Here is a 19,853-nt window from a genome sequence, read left to right as displayed (position 1 = left end):
AGATTACATTGCAACTTCTATTGCTCCTATGGGGCAAAAGTTGATTTAAATGGCAGTGTTTTTGCATTGGTGCAACTTTTTTACTCCCATAGGAAATAACTGAGGTTGCAAAACTGACTTAAAGTGTACCTGTCAGATCCCCCCCCCAAAAAAAAACCTGTTATATGTTGCTTAGTACCTCATCCTGATCATGTTTAACTTGCCATCATTTGCTCAGTGAGGTTTCTGTTCATGCAGAGACATGGGGCGTGTCCCTCTCTTCTCCTCACTGTGGTGACTCCTCCCTCTCCCTCACACTGCTCTGACTCACAGAGGGCCCTGGATCTGCCTGCAGCCCTGTCAATCACTCAAGGTGGCCATGACGTGTTGATGACCACTGGACACTGCAGGACTGGTATTTGTCTCAGGAGGCAGGGGGACCCCTAGTGGACACTTTTTTGACTGGCTTTTTCAGTAGGAAATACTGAAAATTTTCTGATGAAAGCAATTGCAAAACATATTGTTTTTGCATGCTTTAATACATATCAAAAGTTATTGTATCTGACATTGCCTATTTACGTTGGTATGTAGCATCAGCCTAATAAAGCGATCTAGTCAATTTTCTTTGCTTTTCCTGAGCTGCTTCTGGGTCTCAGCCTGCAAATCACCCCATCCATGGGTCGCAAGGAACCTGTGTCCATAATCCTGAAGCTCTGTCCTTCCACCAACTCAAACTGAAATCTCTGCAGGAGTTTGGCCATGACCACCTTCGCCTCCATCTGTATAGAGAGAACAGACAGAATTTCTTATATTTTATTGCTTTTTAGCTCCTCAATTGTTTCCTGATTTGTCTCTGTTGGTTACTTCATATGTACTAGAGGCCTTCAGGACTCACCTGTGCAAAGACTTGACCAATGCAAGAGCGTGGTCCCAAAGAGAATGGAAAGTAAGAGTAATATGGTCTGTGTGTGAAAAGAAAATTCACTGAAATCCATGTAATGTAAAAATGTTAAAGGAAAATTTCTATAAAAATATAGTGCAGCGGGAAGCAGAGACGACACTCCTTTGGGATCCTATGTGGACAATCACCAGTCTTACTTAAATCTGCTGAGTATATGCAGAGTTCTGTCACTGTAAACTTCCTGATGCATTGCTATCCAGTGCACAATAGAGGAGGGGAGCTGGCTCACTTAGCTCCCCCGCCTCCTGGAGGAGGCAGGGGAGCTGAGTGAGCCGGCTCCCTACTTCCAATGCGCACTGGATAGCAATGCATCAGGAAGTTTCCAGTCACAGAGCTCTGCATATACTCAAAGGATGTAAGTAAGTGACCCATCTTTGTAAAGCTGCTCACCTGCACTATAACCCAGTATGTTGGATTTAGTGCGGGTGAACATGGCATGTATTAACATTAAGTGTCGTTTATACCTTAGTATTACCCAGTGGGCACCCAGTTCAGAACCTTCAGGCAAGAATCCTCTATTGGGATGAGTATGGAGAGTATAATGTTAGTCATTGTTGAATGCAAGAGGGCCAGAGAAAAGCTATCTGCCAAGCTTTACATGGGTGGCATAGGATCAAGTCTGGATGCTTCGAGGATCTATCCTAAATGTCTACAGTATAAGCTTTGCCCTGACCTGAAGGACATCCATCGTTTACAGCCTTTTGAGAGAAAAACCAGTATAGTACTGAAAACTACTACTCATTGCACTCACTATATATACAATAACATATAGATAACAAGACTCTTGGTCACAGTGATAAGTGATTCCATTGCTCAGCTCCACCAATGTTTGTACACTGACCTGAAGCCAGGAAGCTATATGTACATTAATTCGGTCAGCAGCTATCTGTCCTGATCCTCCATATATAGGAATACTCAACTGGGCCAAGCATTTACGTGTTCCAAATGTGAGAGGAGGACTAAGGTGCTGCCAGACTCTTCTGTCTCAGAGAACATAAGAATTAGGCAGTTGACCCCCAAATATCATCTCTTTGGGGAGCATTGGGAGGCCCACATACATATAAGATGGTCAGCCGGTACCGGTGACATCAGCAGATTGGCCCACATTTATGGAATGTCTATGGCTGGCTGAACCCCTGCAACCACTTGTGTTAAAGAAATAGAAATATTTACTTGGGAGCATCTTGGTGGAATCGGTCTGGATTGAAGACAAGAGGGTCCGGATAAAACTGCGGCATCCTCCCCATGACGTATGAGTTAAACTGCAAACAAAATGAATGAGAAGGAAATGAATGAGGATGAACTGTATAATTCTAATAGTTATAAAGGTATATACAAATCTTGTTGGCATGAAGAAAAAGACTGGAAAAGAATAAAGTGGCTACAGACATGTCTGTCTTCTAAACCTGTATGGAATGAAGAAACCACAGCACAAAGTCCAAGGAGAGATTTTTACATATACAGGGAGGTTAGTAGAATTATTTGTCCGCCTCAAATCAGATCAAATATGGCCGATGTTTTGTCCCTCTCAGGCCTTGTTCACAGCAGATCTAAATGTAGGTAAGATAGAAAAAATAGATAGATAGATAAGAAAAGAAGAGAGAGAAAGAGAGTATTAGATTGATGGAAACCTGACCTGTTGTAGCCTTGTTTAGAAAGCCCTAAAGCACTATAGAGCTCTCCATTTGACCCTGTATTTTAGATACCTAAAGCATTGGTTCTGGTAGTGGGAGCTTGTGTGAAAACAGACGTGTTGTTTAAATGCATTAAAATGGAAAACATGATGGAGCTTTGCCAATTTTTCTTTATGAATGTTACAGATAGCAGAAATCCTTCTGCTATCTCGTCTTCTTATCTGCACACAAATAGTTGATCGACCAGGACTGGCAGGGAAGGTAGAAGCTGCCGGGGACAACTCTGAGGACTATGAGCCCTTTTTCACCTGGTGTTAAGAGTACTTTAGATTGGTGGGGTTAAGATTACTTTAAAAAAAAAAAAAAATGATTTTAAAGGGGCTATCCAGGCATAGAAAAACAGAGCTAATTTCTTCTAAAAACAGCACCGACCCTGTCCTCTGTTTGTGGTATAACAAATTTGCTCCATTCACTTCAATAGAAGTGAGCTGCAATTCCACACACAACCTAAGGACAGCAGTGGTGCTGTTTTAAGAAGAGATTACTGTACCTCAGTTTTCTTCTCACGATAGATCAGAGAGATCTAACCGGCAGATATTCAGGGTTTCCTTATGTTGTGTTGTTTGTTCCACATTGGTTGTTGTTTGTTATTCTTTTTACCTATCTTGCTATGACCTCCAGTTCCAGTCATCTAATGGTTAGTTGCCATTGTGTTCCCATTACTTTGTGGCTGCTGGCTGGTCATCCTATTCTTCCTCACTGTGGTACCTGAGTACTGGGAGCCATTGTTATTACTCAGGAAACGTGACTGTTACAGGGAAGGACAAATTCTGCCGTCTAAACTCCTGTGATCATCTTTACTATCAAAAATCCTCTCCTGTTTTGTATCTACAGCTCCTATAGTGACTTCTGTGTCTTCAGGGAAACAGACTACACACAATCCTATGCATCCATCTCTCCCATACTTCTAATAATCTACCAAATATATGTTAGTAAGGAGTACGAGACTCTCTGGAGCACTGTCTTCCTCCAGCTCCATGCACTGCTAAGATGCCACTACTCCTCTGTAGTTCTGGATTTGACCTATAGGGGTGGCCACCCACTCCTCATCTCATTTCAAGGGCTAGTGCATTTGCATAAAGCATTTGTTATTCTATCCCAACCTTTCTACACTGTGCATTGCCTATATAAGGGGGATCTGCTCAGCATCTGGTGCTTTAGCATTCTTGGTTCTATGCGTTCCTTGTGAAGGTGAGCTTTCCTGTCCCTGATACTCTGTGTATTCTGACCCATGCTGTTATGATTCGGCTAGCTGGATGTGGATCCTCTGTGTCAGCGAGGGATTGGCGTGGACCGTGTCGGTGGACCGGTTCTAGGGTTGCTACTGGTTTTCACCAGAGCCTGCCGCAAAGCGGGATGGTCTTGCTGCAGCGGTAGCAACCAGGTCGTATCCACCGGCAACGGCTCAACCTCGCTGACTGCTGAGAAGGCGTGGGACAGAAGGACTAGGCAGAAGCAAGGTCAGACGTAGCAGAAGGTCGGGGCAGGCGGCAAGGTTTGTAGTCAATAGTAATAGCAGGAGGTCAGGAACACAGTAATGGCAAACACAGTAGTAGCTTTCTCTAGGCACTAAGGCAACAAGATCCGGCAAGGGAAGTGAGGTATTATAGCCAGGGAGCAGGTGGAAGCTAATTAGGCTAATTGGGCCAAGCACCAATCATTGGTGCACTGGCCCTTTAAATATTAGAGAGCTGGCAAGCGCGCGCCCTAGAGAGCGGAGCTCCGCGCGCCAGAACATGATAGCCGGGGGCCGGGATGGGTAAGTGGCTTGGGATGCGATTCGCGAGCGGGCACGTCCCGCTATGCGAATCGCATCCCCATCATGAATGTCAGTGCAGCGCTCCCGGTGAGCGTGCCCGACCGGGGAGCTGCATAGAGGAGAACGCCGCGAGCGCTCCGGGGAGGAGCAGGGTCCCCGAGCGCTCGGCGTAACACATGCTTGTTTCCTGATTCTGCCTGACCTCTTCTGTAGCCAACCCGGATTACTGACCTGAACCTGTGCCACCTGCCAAGACCCAGTGGGAGCAGACCCACACAAACACGGGGAAACCAGATAAACTCCATACAGATGTTGTGCTTGGTTGGGTTTGAACCCAAGACCTCAGTGCTGCAAGGCAACAGTTCTAACAATTGAGCCACCACATTAAGACCCTTAATTTGCATTTGACTACATCTCTGACTTGGACTGCAGACTTTGCTTACTTGTGTGACCCACTGGTGCCTTGCACTGGTACCCTGTGGTCTGCTGGGCTAGGCACTACCCACACCAGAACCATGCTTATGGAGTGACCTTGTACCCTCTAGTGACTGGAGTCCAGTTTTGAAATCCCGGAGCGGGATAAAGAGTGAACACCTACATGATACTTACACTCCGCTCTCTGGGGTGGACCAAAGCCAAACCGGTTCGGCAGTACAACGGGTCCCAAAGTTACAAAGACATTTCAATTGTTAAATATTTGGACAACACGTCTGTTCCCACTGCCAGTACCATTACTCTGACATCTAAAATACCAGACCTAAGTGACAGTCTTTTATATTTGATTGTTGGGTGTCTGACTCCCAGGACTGACTGCAGGTTGCAGCTGCAGAGGACTGTGGTGCCCCGGCAATGAATAGCGTACAGTATTACTTAGGCACTGTGCCTTCCATACAGTTGTGGCTGCCTTGGTCCACATACTGAACCAATGGACCATACCATCAGGGTCACTTTTGGTGGAATTCTCACTCCTTCTATGACAGTTTCTTCTTCTATTGCCCTTGATGTACCTGGAGCTGTAGGGTATAATCGCAGAGCCTCTTTCAGAACCTGGGAGGTACAACAAAAATATGATTTGTGTCCATGTAAGATACGGTTTAAATAATACAGAACCATAAATCCTTTACTAAATTCACACGTCCTAATGTCCGACCTGAGCATGGACTTTTATTAGGAAGCTGAGTGTATAACCAGTATGAAGTAAGCGCCCAGGAGCCCTCTATTGGGGGCCACAGGCTGCCAGAATTGTATATTTTAACTCTACTGTATGTCTATGCAAGGGATCTAAATAAAGGTAAATTCTATCAAATCTTTCCAGGATTGATTGATTAGCTTTACATAACACCATGGGTCAAGCAGAACCCATCTAGAAGGTCAAAAACCATCTCAGATTAAGAATCAAAGGAACCATAGGTAGCTGGAATATCAGCATAAGGCCAATGTCCGTGACTCCACAATAAGAAGGAGATTATGAATGGGTCTGATGGGAGAACACTATGACAATGACCGCTATTATCCCCAATAGTGATATCATAGTATAACTCAAGTCTGATGAACCCTAATAAAATTGTTGAACGGTGCAAAACATCATATTCTTGGCACCAATGTTACTACGAATACAAAGACACAACCTAAACCTCTGTGTATGCACAAGCACCTGAGACAGGTATTGTAGTTCCCCAAGATCGTCATATTCAATATCTCTTTTGGCGCCAATAACTTCATCCACTTCAGCCTGGACCCTGAAGGGTTAACAATTTTTAGGGAATTGGGAAACATAGAAAAATTACTTCACTGCAAACATTTATATTACTTAAACCAGTGTAGCCTTATCCAATCATAGCTCATGTCACACACAAAACTGCTCGGGGCTGTGTGTAGCAGAGTGAGGGAGGAAATTCTCCCCTGTATGGCTTCAGATGATGTCACACCTGCTGGGGATTTAACAAGATCATGAAAGGTACTCTTTAAAGGTTAATTTTTAGGTCGTTTTTTCTTTGGCGTCTGTGATTTTTCACTTTTAACAGAGAGGTTACATAAATGAAAACCAACAAAGTTTCATGACATGTATAAACACATTCATGCACAGGAAGGAAAAAAGAGGACATTAGTCTGGATCAGGGGAATGCTAAATCCACTGCACCCCTGCTTAGGATTCATACCCCTTTAAAAAAATAAATAAAAAAAATTCACACCCACCTGACTAGTCATGAAAAAATTCAGAGATAGAAACAAAAATGAGATACTTACATTGGGGAGCAGGTCAAGGTAGCAACAAAATAAAACAGAGTTTTATAGTAATTGTGTCTCTCACTTTTCTAGTATCTCCGGATTCCGGGTCAGTTCCATAATGGTAAATGAAAGCTGATTGGCCGTAGTTTCTTGTCCTAGGAAGTGAAGAATAATTGGTTCAGGATCTTACACAGAACATAGTGACACAAATATATATATATTTTTTCCAAATGATTTCGACTAAGCTTAGTGGGAAATGGTCCTTTGTTTATTTCATTTTATGGATGTAATTGTTATGGCCACATTATTAAACTTCAGTCCCTTTTTGCCCGATTATGTCTTAAAGAATGGCTGTTAATGACTGTATGCCTGTATTTTGGCAAATATTTTGTACCATGAATGCAAAAATTAATTCCAATTGGACAATGCCATTTTTGGTCTTTAGCTTTTGCAGTCACAAAAATGACCACAAAAATAGTGAAAAAAATGGACATTTGTTGGTGCTCAAAATCATAGTGAGAACACAATCTATAGGTCAGCAAGCAGAGGGGACAGATAGAATAAAATAAGACTCAACTTAAGGATCACTTTGCAATGTGCTGACATTTTACGATAAGAAAGCTAACGGAAGTAAAAACGTTTTTTGTACTTTTTTTTTCTATTTTTACCAACCTGCAATAAAGAACGTCACAAAGTTATCGAGTAAATCTTCCATATCACAATCACCCTCCAGATCTGTAAAGAATGGACATCAGGTTAATCTTTGGTCCAAAATCAGCTGACTGGTTTATAGATGTTTCCCTGAAAATAAGTAGGTCGCTCCATTGATCATATGTAATTTGGGGATGAAATTGGTAGCAAGGACTGAATCCTCTGCATTGCCCCCACAGGAGAAATGAAGTATCACACTACACAGTATTTACCAATGCAATTAAAGGGGTTATCCAGGAATAGAAAAACACAGCTGATTTATTTCAAAAATAGCTCAACGTCTGTCACCAGGTTGGATGTAGTATTACAACTTGGCTCCATTTACTTCAATGGAACTGAGCTGCAGAACCACACCCAACCTGGAGACAGACAGGGAGTGGTTTTTAAAAGATAGTAGCTCTGTTTTTCTATTCCTGGATAGCTCCTTTAATGAATGTTCACTTAATGGCCATGTTGTGTCCTCTGGGGCAGTGGTCCCCAACCTGAGTATGTAGATACCTTAGGGGGTACTTGCTACAGGCTGGGGGGTCCGTCAGCTAAGGGTACATAAAAAGGCTTCCCTAGCATCCCGCAATGTTTCAATTTGCCCGGGGATCCAGGACTCGTGGCTTGGATCCCTGGGTGAACAATGCTTTCAACTGTGTGTGCACGATTAGAACAGAGACCCATTTGGAAAGTAGGATGGAAAAAAAATCCTGTTCTTTCACTTTCTCTTTATAACAGATAAGGACTTGCACCTAAGCACTTTTTGTGTGAGTTTTGTGGGTAAGCAAAAAGTTACAAACAGCCTTACCCTAAGCAAAATTCAGTTTACACTTTGCAGTGGCCACAAATTTATGATGTGCGAAAGTCGCACGTAGGCAAAAAAAAAAAGTCGCAAACCTCTTACAAATAGTCGCATAGCTGCTTCAGGTCTGACCTAAAGCGCAAAACTCCCATAAATGAGCAAATTTAAAATGTTGCAAAAAGTCTCACAAAAGTCTCAGCTGCGACTTTTTAGTTTTACTTATGTTCTCCAAATTTATCAACCCCTTATGACAGTTTGATAATTATGTAGCACATAAACTAAAGATAAAAAATCCCTTCAGAACTTGCTTACCAAAGCAAATAATGATAAATGTCGCCCCTTTATCTGTATTTTGGAGATCTGGTGTGCGGCCTGTATACTACACGGGACCATATGTACAATTTGTGCTGCAAATGTCATCAGTTGGAGGCGTGTCCTGTATAAATGGGTGGGGCATATATGTGGTCAGTCCCTAATAGGACACATGGTGATAGTTTTCTAAATGACACAATTACATTTATCTGTTAGATCCGTGTGTACACATAGGAGGAAATTTACTAAAGATCCTCATATATAAAGGATGTACAATGGAGTAAAATGCAGTAAATATATTAGAAGACGCCCGCCCCATCAGTGGCTGTCTGTGCATGACAAATGGAAGTCTATGGCGCCTATGAGCTGGCGTTAATTCCAGCTACAAGTTGCACTGGCAACTTGGTCCCCATCTTCTGGCGTAAATTACAGTAAATACAATGAGCCGTGGGAGACCACACCCCATGCATAAAAGCCCCACCCACTTTTTAAAACGTGTCAAGTGAAGTGATAAAGGAAAAAAAGGAGCAATTTATTTTACAAAATCAAGCATGTGGCCAAAATGTGGTCATAATAGGGGTAGAAAGTCTTGGATGATTTCCATAATAGTCCATCATACAGAATCATGTATTGACTTGTACGCTATTGGCCTCCATACCCATCTTGTAGGAAATGTACCTGCTCCTTTGAGTATCTGGGTGAGTATATCCACAGGAATCTCCTCCCCATCCTGAATTGCTTTCTTCCGCCTCTCAATGCATTCTCTCCCTGTCTTCCGGAGCAATAAGACGCTTTCCTGGACTTCTCTTATGAAGGCTCGCTTTTCCAATGAGAACTAGTAGTGATGACAGTTTGAGAATAAGGTGACGTAAGAGCTTTATATCCAACTGTATATAAAGAATAAAGGTATTAAAGGGTCACTTAATTTTTATAATCCCATTTCCTGAAAATAAGCTAATCAGAGGCAATTCCCACAACTGGGACCCCCAACAATTATCTGTGTTCTGATGGAGACCTAAAAAGAAAATGTTACATTTTCCTGCAGTGCCCCCACAGGGAAAACAAAGCATTGCAGGATGTATATGAAATCAATAGGCTGTCCATGTAATGCATGGATACCCAAATGGCTAGTTGGTAAAGGTCCAAAAATAAGAATAGACAATATGTCGTCGGTAGGGGTAATATGATTAAAAGGGGTACTCCACTGGCCAGCGTTCAGAACATTTAGCTCCGAATGCTGTGTGCGCGCTGCGGGGGTCGGCCATGCCCCCTTGTTACCTCACGCCACGACCCCTCAATGCAAGTCTATGGGAGGGGGAGGGGCTACCGCCCCTCCCCCTCCCATAGACTTGCATTAAGGAGACGTGGTGTGATGTCATGAGGGAATGTGGCCGACCCCCGCAGCGCACACACAGCGTTCAGAACTAAATGTTCCGAATGCTGGCCAATGGAATACCCCCTTTAAAAAAGATCGAATGATCAAAGAAGCCATAGCCCTTGGTAAGTCATGTAAAAAAAAGCAATGCTCAGGAATTCCCATAAATGAGTTCTTCTAAAGCGCTATTAATTTCAGCCTATAGATCCCAGTAAGTATCTTTTTCTATAAGAGGTACAGCTATAGGGGTACAGAAGCTGCAGCTGTTACCTGTCACATTTTATAAATGGCGGATGCTAAGTGAGGCCCTTTAACAAATGCTTAATTTGGGCCCAGTACATTCAGGTTACAACCTCTGTTTTCTGTTCTCTGTATCAACCTCTGCTAATGCACATACAGCCCATACCCTAATGAAGGGGTTTCTCATCTCCACCATTGCCCTCATCGCCAGCGATATGGCCCGTGGAAATGGCGTCCGGTCATTCTCCAAGGAGTTCATCTCCATTCCAAAGGCAACCTAATTGAGAGGAAATACATTATATCTCATGCTATTTAATCATAATCACAGAAGAAATGTGGTGGGGTTGGGGTCAGGCGGTGATGTTGTCGTCTTTGTCCAACCCAAAAATGCCTGGTAGATGGGCCAATAAAATTGATATACCCAGGATGGGGGCCCAATAAACATTTGGCCATGACACTCTCCCTATGGACATAGCTATAGCCTTGGGACTCAGAGGATGAGGTTCTCACTCTAAATAGTAATAAAATCACCTCTCTATGAGGATTACCTTTGAAATCACGTCCAAGGTGACTCTGCTCATCATAGCGTGCATCCCAACATGGCGGCTCCAGTCAGCTTTTTCTGCAAGTCTCTCCATCAGCTCCTCTGCTTTCTCATTGAAAGGTTCCATTAATTCTATCAAGTATCTAAAAAATCAAGAAACAAAAAATAACAAAAAAATCTAAACTTCTAAAAATGGATAATCGGAAAACAAATACTGTACTATATATATTAAGAAAAAAATATATTTCTCTATCCATCGTCCAGAAGAGAGGCACTCAAGCAGGCAAATCAGTCACAATCTATCCTTCACATTTCTATCTCATATCTGTCTGGTATAAAGTAAATCCTTCTATCGTACCAACTATGTTCCATTAGCATCTGAAAATGGCTGGAACTTACGTCCTACTGAATGCTGGATCCATGATCCTCCTTTGCTTGTGCCAATGGTCATTGTCCCGATCAGTCACTAAGCCTTTTCCCATGAATCTGGAATAAATTACCATGGTAAAACAAATTATTATACCGTATATACTCGAGTATAAGCCGACCCGAGTATAAGCCGAGACCCCTAATTTCAACCCAAAATCCCAGGAAAAGTTATTGACTCGAGTATAAGCCTAGGGTGGGAAATACATCATCCCCCCTGTCATCATCCAGACCCGTCATTAACATCCTCATCATCATCACCGCCTGTCATCATCCAGACCCTCATCATCATCACCTGTCATCATCCCCTTGTCATCATCCCACACATCCCCCCTTCATCATCCCCTTGTCATCATCCCCACCCCCCTTCATCATCCCCTTGTCATCATCCCCACCCCCCTTCATCATCCCACACCCCCCCTTCATCATCCTCTTCTCATCATCCGCCCTCAGTGGTCTTCAACCTGCGGACCTCCAGAAGTTTCAAAACTACAACTCCCAGCAAGCCCGGGCAGCCATCGGCTGTCCGGGCTTGCTGGGAGTTGTAGTTTTGAAACCTCCGGAGGTCCGCAGGTTGAAGACCACTGCGGCCTTCGACATCATCAAGCCCCCTCTCACCCCCCTTTAGTTCTGTACAGTACTCACCTCCGCTCGGCGCTGGTCTGGTCTGGTTGCTCCCACTCTACAAGGACCCCAGATATGTGAACTGTCCCTAATATTGCCTTTGTTGTCATCACTTTTACTTACGCTGCAACTTATCACTCATTGCCTGGAGTTTTCTTTATAACACATAAATATATATATGAATTAACAACAACAAAAACAACAATAATAATAATAATAATAATAAATATTAAATAAAATTATATATAAATATGAAAACCATAACTATGAAAATAAATGATTGAAATAAATATGAAAATAAATATGAAAAGAATATCCACTACTAAAACAAATGCAAGCAATGGAAACAGCGACCAATATAAAACATATTGTAGTTACCGCACTCCAAACAGGCTGAATAGACGATCGTAAAACCAATCCTTTGTGTATTTTGGAGACATCAGAAATTCCTACAGTATATAAACGCTCAGTATCAGTAGGGAATACAGTATCTCATTATTGGCCAAATTGCCACAATATTTTACTTGCCCATTCATACAGAAAACTGTGTGGTCCCTTTCTGTTAACCTCTAAGGTGCTACGGACCATCAGGGATATTAAAGGACTTATCCAGGAATATAAAAACAGAGCTACTATCTTTCAAAAACCACTCCCCGTCTGTCTCCAGGTTGGGTGTGGTTCTGCAGCTCAGTTCGATTGAAGTGAATGGAGCCAAGTTGTAATACCACACCCAACCTGGAGACAGACTTGGAGCTGTTTTGAAAGAAATTAGCTGTGTTTTTTTTAAATTCCTGATTAACCCCTTTAAACCCTTAGTGGTTTATAGCTATATAACATGGTTATGCAGGCTACTGTATGGTGGTAGAAGTTAAGTACCGTATGGAATGGATATAAGCAAGCGCTATGGCAGTATTACTTGGGCATTGCATAGTTTGCTATACAAAGTGGTGCCAGTAGAATGGACCATCCAGGCAAAGGGTTGGCCTGTTTCCAGGTAATTTGTTCATTTTACTCTGCTTTATTTTTAATGCAATCCAGTAAAATACATAAGAAGTTCTAAAGAATGAAACCATACCCATGTATGTCATTTATATCTATTTATTTATCCTGCCTAACAGGGGAGGGACGATTTGCATCATCCTAGGCAGGCTCATTACCAAATGAAGTGACTATTTGACAACACGGTGGCTCCCAGATACCCATAAAACTTCACTTTTATTCTTCGACAGAGGATAAATAAATGGATAAGGAGCCTTTGATTTACTATAATATTAGTGACTATGTTCATTCCATTTACTGAGCGTATACTGTGTCTGCACCTCAAAAGTGTGAAACTCAATGGGCCCACCAGAACAATGTATCGGTATACCACTCGAATAAGTTTCCAACATATACCGGCACCGTATTATTTAAAAAAAAACGTGATGTGAATGGGGCCTAACACGTTGGTGGTCAGATATAAATGTGAGTTTCTTACCTTTACTGATTCTGGACTCACAGTCAAAATTACTACCCTGTGTAAAATATTGGTTCGTATAACCAGGCCATATGTCGTAACCCTAGAAAAATAAAATCAGCATTGAATAGCATCTCTGCCACTAGAGATATTTACCAACTTCTGAGCCCTCTAAAAATGGCCGACATGTGCAATACCTGTGGACCAATCAGGAAGAGACTGAGGACTGTAATGGAAGAGTTTATTTGTGATATCCAACCTGTCCAACCTCAGTTTTTCCTCAGTGGTAGATATTTGGGATACTCAGGCTCTCCTCTTTGATTGTTAATGGGTCCTATCCAAATTGACAAAAATACCATCACTAAATAAGCCCCCACCACCGATAAAAACCAGTTGCACCTAAAAAGTGCCTATACCCTGGTAACTCAAAAAGGAGTCTTTAAAGGGGTACTCCAATGAAAACCTATTTTCTTTTAAATCAACTGGTGGCAGAAAGTTAAACATATTTGTCATTTCCTTCTGTTAAAAAATCTTAATCCTTCCTGTACTTATTAGCTGCTGAATACTACAGAAATTCTTTTCTTTTTTGGAATGCTCTCTGATGACATCACGAGCACAGTTCTCTCTGCTGACGTTATTATAATAATAATAATAATGCTTTATTTATTGTTGTCCTTAGTGAGATTTGAACCCAAGTCCCCAGCACTGCAAGGCAGCAGTGCTAACCACTGAGCCACCATGCTGCCCTTAGCATACATCTGCTATGCATGGTTGCTAAAATGGACAGAGATGTCAGCAGAGAGCACTGTGCTCGTGATGTCATCAGTGTTCCAAAAAGAAAGGAATTTCCTCTGTAGCATTCAGCAGCTAATAAGTACTGGAAGGATTAAGATTTTTGAATAGAAGTAATTTACAAATATGTTTAACTTTCTGCCACCAGTTGATTTAAAAGAAAAAAGGTTTTCACCAGAGTACCCCATTAAGGGGATATCCAATGAACGGGATAAAAAAAAAAAATAACTCAGATCAGCTTTAGACATTAACCTTGCATCTATTATTCTACTGTGACCTAATACATCTCCTGTACGTGGCTCTAATACACCTTTCTGCCATCCTACTTGCTCCCTTCCCCACATGCTGTCTTTAAACTACAGGTCCCAGCATCCTTTGCTGCCGCTCTGTGCTCACTTCCTCCTAACTGCCTTTTTCTTCCCCATTCCCTTTGCCCCAACCATCAGAGCGTAACTAAGCAACCATTCCCATCCTGCTTCCATTTTCTGTACTAGCTATGATACACAAAATGGGTGACTCCATCTGTTGCAAAATTTTAACTCCCATCATTCCCAAAAATTCAAAGTCCATCTGTAAACCCCCTCGCTTCCTGAGAGTTATCTGATCTTTCTTCTGTGCAGTTGCTTCTGGGGGCGTGGCTTACATGGACTCAGAGACAGCATAAAAGTCACATGACTCTGTCTCCACGGGTGGGGGCCAGAGGCAGTTAGGGGAAGAAAGCTGAGGCAGAGTGGATGCAGGATGGCTCATTTTCCTGCATTTCGCACATTTTGTGCTTCATATAGCTCTGCAATGAAGCATTACTTTTAATTACTTGCTTAGGAAGTTATATTTATCATTACATGAGGGAAGAAAATAAATTATATTTTACTTTACTGAACTACCCCTTTAACATATTCATAGAATGTTCCACTCACCAGTCCAAAAACAAGTCGTATACAAGTTGGTTCTGCCTCATTTTCTTCAATATTGTTTGTGAGTGTCCAAAGAAAAAGCTGGAATGGCAAAGAAATCACGTTACACTGATATGAGGCATCGATCTGTGGGGATTCCCACTAGTAACATTTATGGCAGAAATCTATTACTGGTGGAGGTCTGATTCCTCAAAATATTCTTCTTTCCAATACCATGCCACTTCAGCTCTCATTGGCCATCTTCAACCTTTTTGATAGACCCCAGGTTGGCCCATAAACTATATTAAGCTAAGGGCAAGGTCAAGGAGCAAAGTTCTGCCAGAAGGTCCACGGCCTCTTGGTTCTAGTAATCAGTGGGGATCCCATTGGTCAGACTCCCAGCTCATGGGATATTCTATCAGATTTCTGGTGCATAGCAACAGATGCCACCGGGCTTTCCTTCATGAAGTGAATTTTGGTGGACATGAGAGTTTCTTCAGTGGCCATACACATTGGATAGCTGTCAACTAAATGCTCCTTCATCTGAGAGCTATCTCTTTCAATCCGCCCATACAAATGAATACTGAGCTGTGTTAGGAGTTATGAATTGATAGCAGAGGGGTAAGCCGCTGCCATACTTCTCCCGCTCAACTCTGAGAAAACAAAAGGATCGGGCAGTTGAAATCCCAAGTGCCCAATCTGTCTCTTCCCCAATATGTCGTCAGGGGGGCATTGGGACGGCTCCATACACATTAGATAGTATGGTGGGTTTGGCCAGATATATGTCCATTGTTTATGACCAGTTTTTTATCTCTACCATTCAGGCTCATGCACATGTCATATTATGGCTCACACAGAGATGAATGGCGCATTTTCCATAACTCTGTCCAACTTCATACAGAGATATATAGAGGCTTGTATGCAATCCAACAAAAATAACATTATAAAGGGGCTATCCAGGATTATAAAAAAAAGTAGATTTTTTTTTTTTTTTACAAAAACAGCGCCACATCTGTCCTCAGGTTGTGTGTAGTATTGCAGCTCAGTTTCTTGAAGTGAATGGAGCGCATTTGTAATACCACATTCACCCTGAGGACAGTAGTAGTACTGTTTATGAAAGAAATATGCTCTGTTTTTCTATCTGAATAACCCTTTTTACATGTGTGGTAACTGCCTTGTTGTGTTGCTTTGGTATATGAGGGGTTAATTTGACAGCACATGAATAAAGTTTGTTACTTTCTGGGGGGGGAGTACACTTTCACTAGTGGCAACAGTAGTAGGCACACACCCGAATCCTGTTCGTGCGACGCCAAAAAGGCTTTGTGGTAGGACCTTGGGGTGTAGTGTAGTTGGGGTGTTGCTTTGGTATATGAGGGGTTAATTTGACCCCTGTCACTCGTGACGCCAGGGTGAGGGTTAATACGCTGAGGTAAATCTTCGGCCTATCACCACCCTTCCCAGAAACGATAGGTGCATGCTTAAATGAATGAAGGTCCACAATAGGGATGAACTTGTATAAACTTTACTGAGGTACTTGCGGTACATCCAATTAACAGCAACAGTCTTAGCAATACAGTCTCTATGTAGTACGGCAGTGATTGACAGATGCCGCGGACCATTAGCTTATCCAAAGGACTAGTAGAATTAGGATTGATGCAGAGATCCGTCCGGATTTAGGGGTCTGTTTAGGTCCGGTGGTCTTGCAGATTGAGATAACTCACAGTTTTGTAAGATGGCCGTTGCCGCAAGGCTTGGGCCTAGTCACTGCTGATGACAGCTGCGCAGATCCTCCTCCATCAGCAGCCCAGGAGGAAAGAGAGCGATTAATGGCCGCCGCTCCCTTATATGGGCAGGGCCGTTTTGGATTGGTCTGAGTCAGCTGTCACTCACCGTTACAATGCATGGTGGACGATCACCTGACTTCCTCCAAAGGTCCTTGAACCATAAAACCATAGAGTTTTGGAACGCATCACGTGACCCGCAGGTCCTGCAACGCTACAACAAGGTAAGTATACATATATACACTTAGAATTAGAATAATTTCAACTACTAAAGGGGTGACAAGGGGCTAACTATAGATGAGGACCCCACTGGTAACTAGGGACTCTGACTTTGGGGACCTCACCACAAGGTAACGAATGCAATCCGGTACTGGGATACCACATATGTACAGAGGTGTAAGGAACCATTGCTTCTAGTGGAGAGCATCTCATACTTCCAGCCCTGTTGAAGCCTGTACGGCAATAAACAGACTTGGCATAGAAAAAAAATTCCTTACCTGTCTCTAGGGGGTCCAGGGATGTGATCATACTTCATATGTTGGTAATGGATATATCCACAGTACAGGAGAAAGCAGATGAAGGCCAGGATCAAGAACAACAAGAGAATCCAGGATATGAGGCCCAGCAGCTCCATAGTAAGATGGTACCTCTTACAAGACAGACAGTAAGCACTTAGATAGTATCTGTGCTACTGAACGTGGTGTAATGTTATCTGGCCGGGCTGGAATCCAGACACCAGGATCAGGTGCTAACACAAATGGTTTTGTCCTTTGTACATATTTATTCCTCTTGCATAAGACAGTTCACGGAAGTGCATATCTGTAGCTGCAATGAGGCCCTGCCCTGTAACACCACAACCTGTATTTATTTCTATTCTTCATAGACTGTATTACATTGTACTTTGCTTTTGTAGATATACAAGTATAATACTTCCACACACTGTACCTCCTGAATATAATATTGCTGCACACTGTTTATACTAGTATAGTACTTCCACACACTGCACCTCCTGAATATAATATTGCTGCACACTGTTTATACTAGTATAATACTTCCACACACTGCACCTCCTGAATATAATATTGCCGCACACTGTTTATACGAGTATAATACTTCCACACACTGCACCTCCTGAATATAATATTGCTGCACACTGTTTATACGAGTATAATACTTCCACACACTGCACCTCCTGTATATAATATTGCTGCACACTGTTTATACGAGTATAATACTTCCACACACTGCACCTCCTGAATATAATATTGCTGCACACTGTTTATACGAGTATAATACTTCCACACACTGCACCTCCTGAATATAATATTGCTGCACACTGTTTATACTAGTATAATACTTCCACACACTGCACCTCCTGAATATAATATTGCCGCACACTGTTTATACGAGTATAATACTTCCACACACTGCACCTCCTGAATATAATATTGCTGCACACTGTTTATACGAGTATAATACTTCCACACACTGCACCTCCTGAATATAATATTGCTGCACACTGTTTATACTAGTATAATACTTCCACACACTGCACCTCCTGAATATAATATTGCCGCACACTGTTTATACGAGTATAATACTTCCACACACTGCACCTCCTGAATATAATATTGCTGCACACTGTTTATACGAGTATAATACTTCCACACACTGCACCTCCTGAATATAATATTGCTGCACACTGTTTATACGAGTATAATACTTCCACACACTGCACCTCCTGAATATAATATTGCTGCACACTGTCCACACGAGTATAATACTTCCACACACTGCACCTCCTGAATATAATATTGCTGCACACTGTCCACACGAGTATAATACTTCCACACACTGTACCTCCTGAATATAATATTGCTGCACACTTTTTATACGAGTATAATACTTCCACACACTGCACCTCCTGAATATAATATTGCTGCACACTGTTTATACGAGTATAATACTTCCACACACTGTACCTCCTGTATATAATATTGCTGCACACTGTTTATACAAGTATACTTCCACACACTGTACCTCCTGTATATAATATTGCTGCACACTGTTTATACGAGTATAATACTTCCTCACACTGCACCTCCTGAATATAATATTGCTGCACACTGTTTATACGAGTATAATACTTCCACACACTGTACCTCCTGTATATAATATTGCTGCACACTGTCCACACGAGTATAATACTTCCACACACTGTACCTCCTGTATATAATATTGCTGCACACTGTTTATACGAGTATAATACTTCCACACACTGCACCTCCTGAATATAATATTGCTGCACACTGTTTATACAAGTATAATACTTCCACACACTGCACCTCCTGAATATAATATTGCTGCACACTGTTTATACAAGTATACTTCCACACACTGTACCTCCTGTATATAATATTGCTGCACACTGTTTATACAAGTATACTTCCACACACTGTACCTCCTGTATATAATATTGCTGCACACTGTTTATACGAGTATAATACTTCCTCACACTGCACCTCCTGAATATAATATTGCTGCACACTGTTTATACGAGTATAATACTTCCACACACTGTACCTCCTGTATATAATATTGCTGCACACTGTCCACACGAGTATAATACTTCCACACACTGTACCTCCTGTATATAATATTGCTGCACACTGTTTATACGAGTATAATACTTCCACACACTGCACCTCCTGAATATAATATTGCTGCACACTGTTTATACGAGTATAATACTTCCACACACTGCACCTCCTGAATATAATATTGCTGCACACTGTCCACACGAGTATAATACTTCCACACACTGCACCTCCTGAATATAATATTGCTGCACACTGTTTATACGAGTATAATACTTCCACACACTGCACCTCCTGAATATAATATTGCTGCACACTGTTTATACAAGTATAATACTTCCACACACTGTACCTCCTGTATATAATATTGCTGCACACTGTTTATACGAGTATAATACTTCCACACACTGTCTCAGCGCTCTGCATCAGACTTACAGAGTAGTACCCTGAAAGCAGTGAAAATCTGCCACAGGGTTAAAAATTGGCATTTCCAAAAACTTAAAAAAATGCCACAAAAAAAAAAAAAAAAAAATAAAGAAAATGCTGGCAAAAGCAGTTGCAGATTTTCTGGCATTTTCTCAGGTAATAAAAATTGCAAAAAAGAAAAAAACTAATGGAAAGCTTGCCTTATATATACGGTACTTTTTGTCTAATATGAAGTAAGTTACCACACGGTATATACAATACTGTATT

At 41.9% G+C, this 19,853-nt stretch overlaps 1 protein-coding gene across 5 annotated transcripts; it reads right to left on the bottom strand.

Moving 5' to 3' along the window:
* Nucleotides 1-507: 507 nt before the first annotated feature.
* LOC130295930 (cholesterol 24-hydroxylase-like) lies at nucleotides 508-17,415 on the bottom strand. Of its 5 annotated transcripts, none has more exons than XM_056547259.1 (15): nucleotides 17,061-17,415; nucleotides 14,807-14,884; nucleotides 13,119-13,200; nucleotides 12,020-12,090; nucleotides 10,991-11,077; nucleotides 10,596-10,734; nucleotides 10,214-10,324; nucleotides 9,111-9,267; nucleotides 7,295-7,357; nucleotides 6,705-6,777; nucleotides 6,048-6,132; nucleotides 5,330-5,440; nucleotides 2,114-2,202; nucleotides 875-941; nucleotides 508-758 (listed from the first exon to the last, which is right to left on the bottom strand). In XM_056547259.1, exons 1-15 carry the CDS (start codon nucleotides 17,195-17,197, stop codon nucleotides 591-593), a joined length of 1,518 nt encoding a protein of 505 aa, XP_056403234.1. In that variant the 5' UTR covers nucleotides 17,198-17,415; the 3' UTR covers nucleotides 508-590. The 5 variants fall into 5 exon arrangements, with proteins under 5 accessions (XP_056403234.1, XP_056403235.1, XP_056403238.1 ...); XM_056547260.1 differs by lacking the exon at nucleotides 17,061-17,415 and adding an exon at nucleotides 16,504-16,611; XM_056547263.1 differs by lacking the exons at nucleotides 14,807-14,884; nucleotides 17,061-17,415 and adding exons at nucleotides 13,295-13,431; nucleotides 14,533-14,576.
* Between the last annotated feature and the right edge of the window lie 2,438 nt (nucleotides 17,416-19,853).

This window comes from Hyla sarda, chromosome 11, assembly GCF_029499605.1.
Source record: "Hyla sarda isolate aHylSar1 chromosome 11, aHylSar1.hap1, whole genome shotgun sequence".
NCBI lineage: Eukaryota > Metazoa > Chordata > Amphibia > Anura > Hylidae > Hyla > Hyla sarda.
Note: the sequence above shows the minus strand (reverse complement) of the source record. Positions and strands in the feature narration are given on the sequence as shown.

What these genes read in the sequence shown, in the direction of transcription:
- LOC130295930 (XM_056547259.1), bottom strand. Translation starts at nt 17,197, where the DNA reads ATGGAGCTGCTGGGCCTCATATCCTGGATTCTCTTGTTGTTCTTGATC. An exon ending in TGAGTCCAGAATCAGTAAAG is followed by an intron (nt 12,091 to 13,118) that starts GTAAGAAACTCA and finishes TATATACTGTAG; the next exon opens with GAATTTCTGATGTCTCCAAA. An exon ending in TTCAGCCTGTTTGGAGTGCG is followed by an intron (nt 11,078 to 12,019) that starts GTAACTACAATA and finishes AATTTATTCCAG; the next exon opens with ATTCATGGGAAAAGGCTTAG.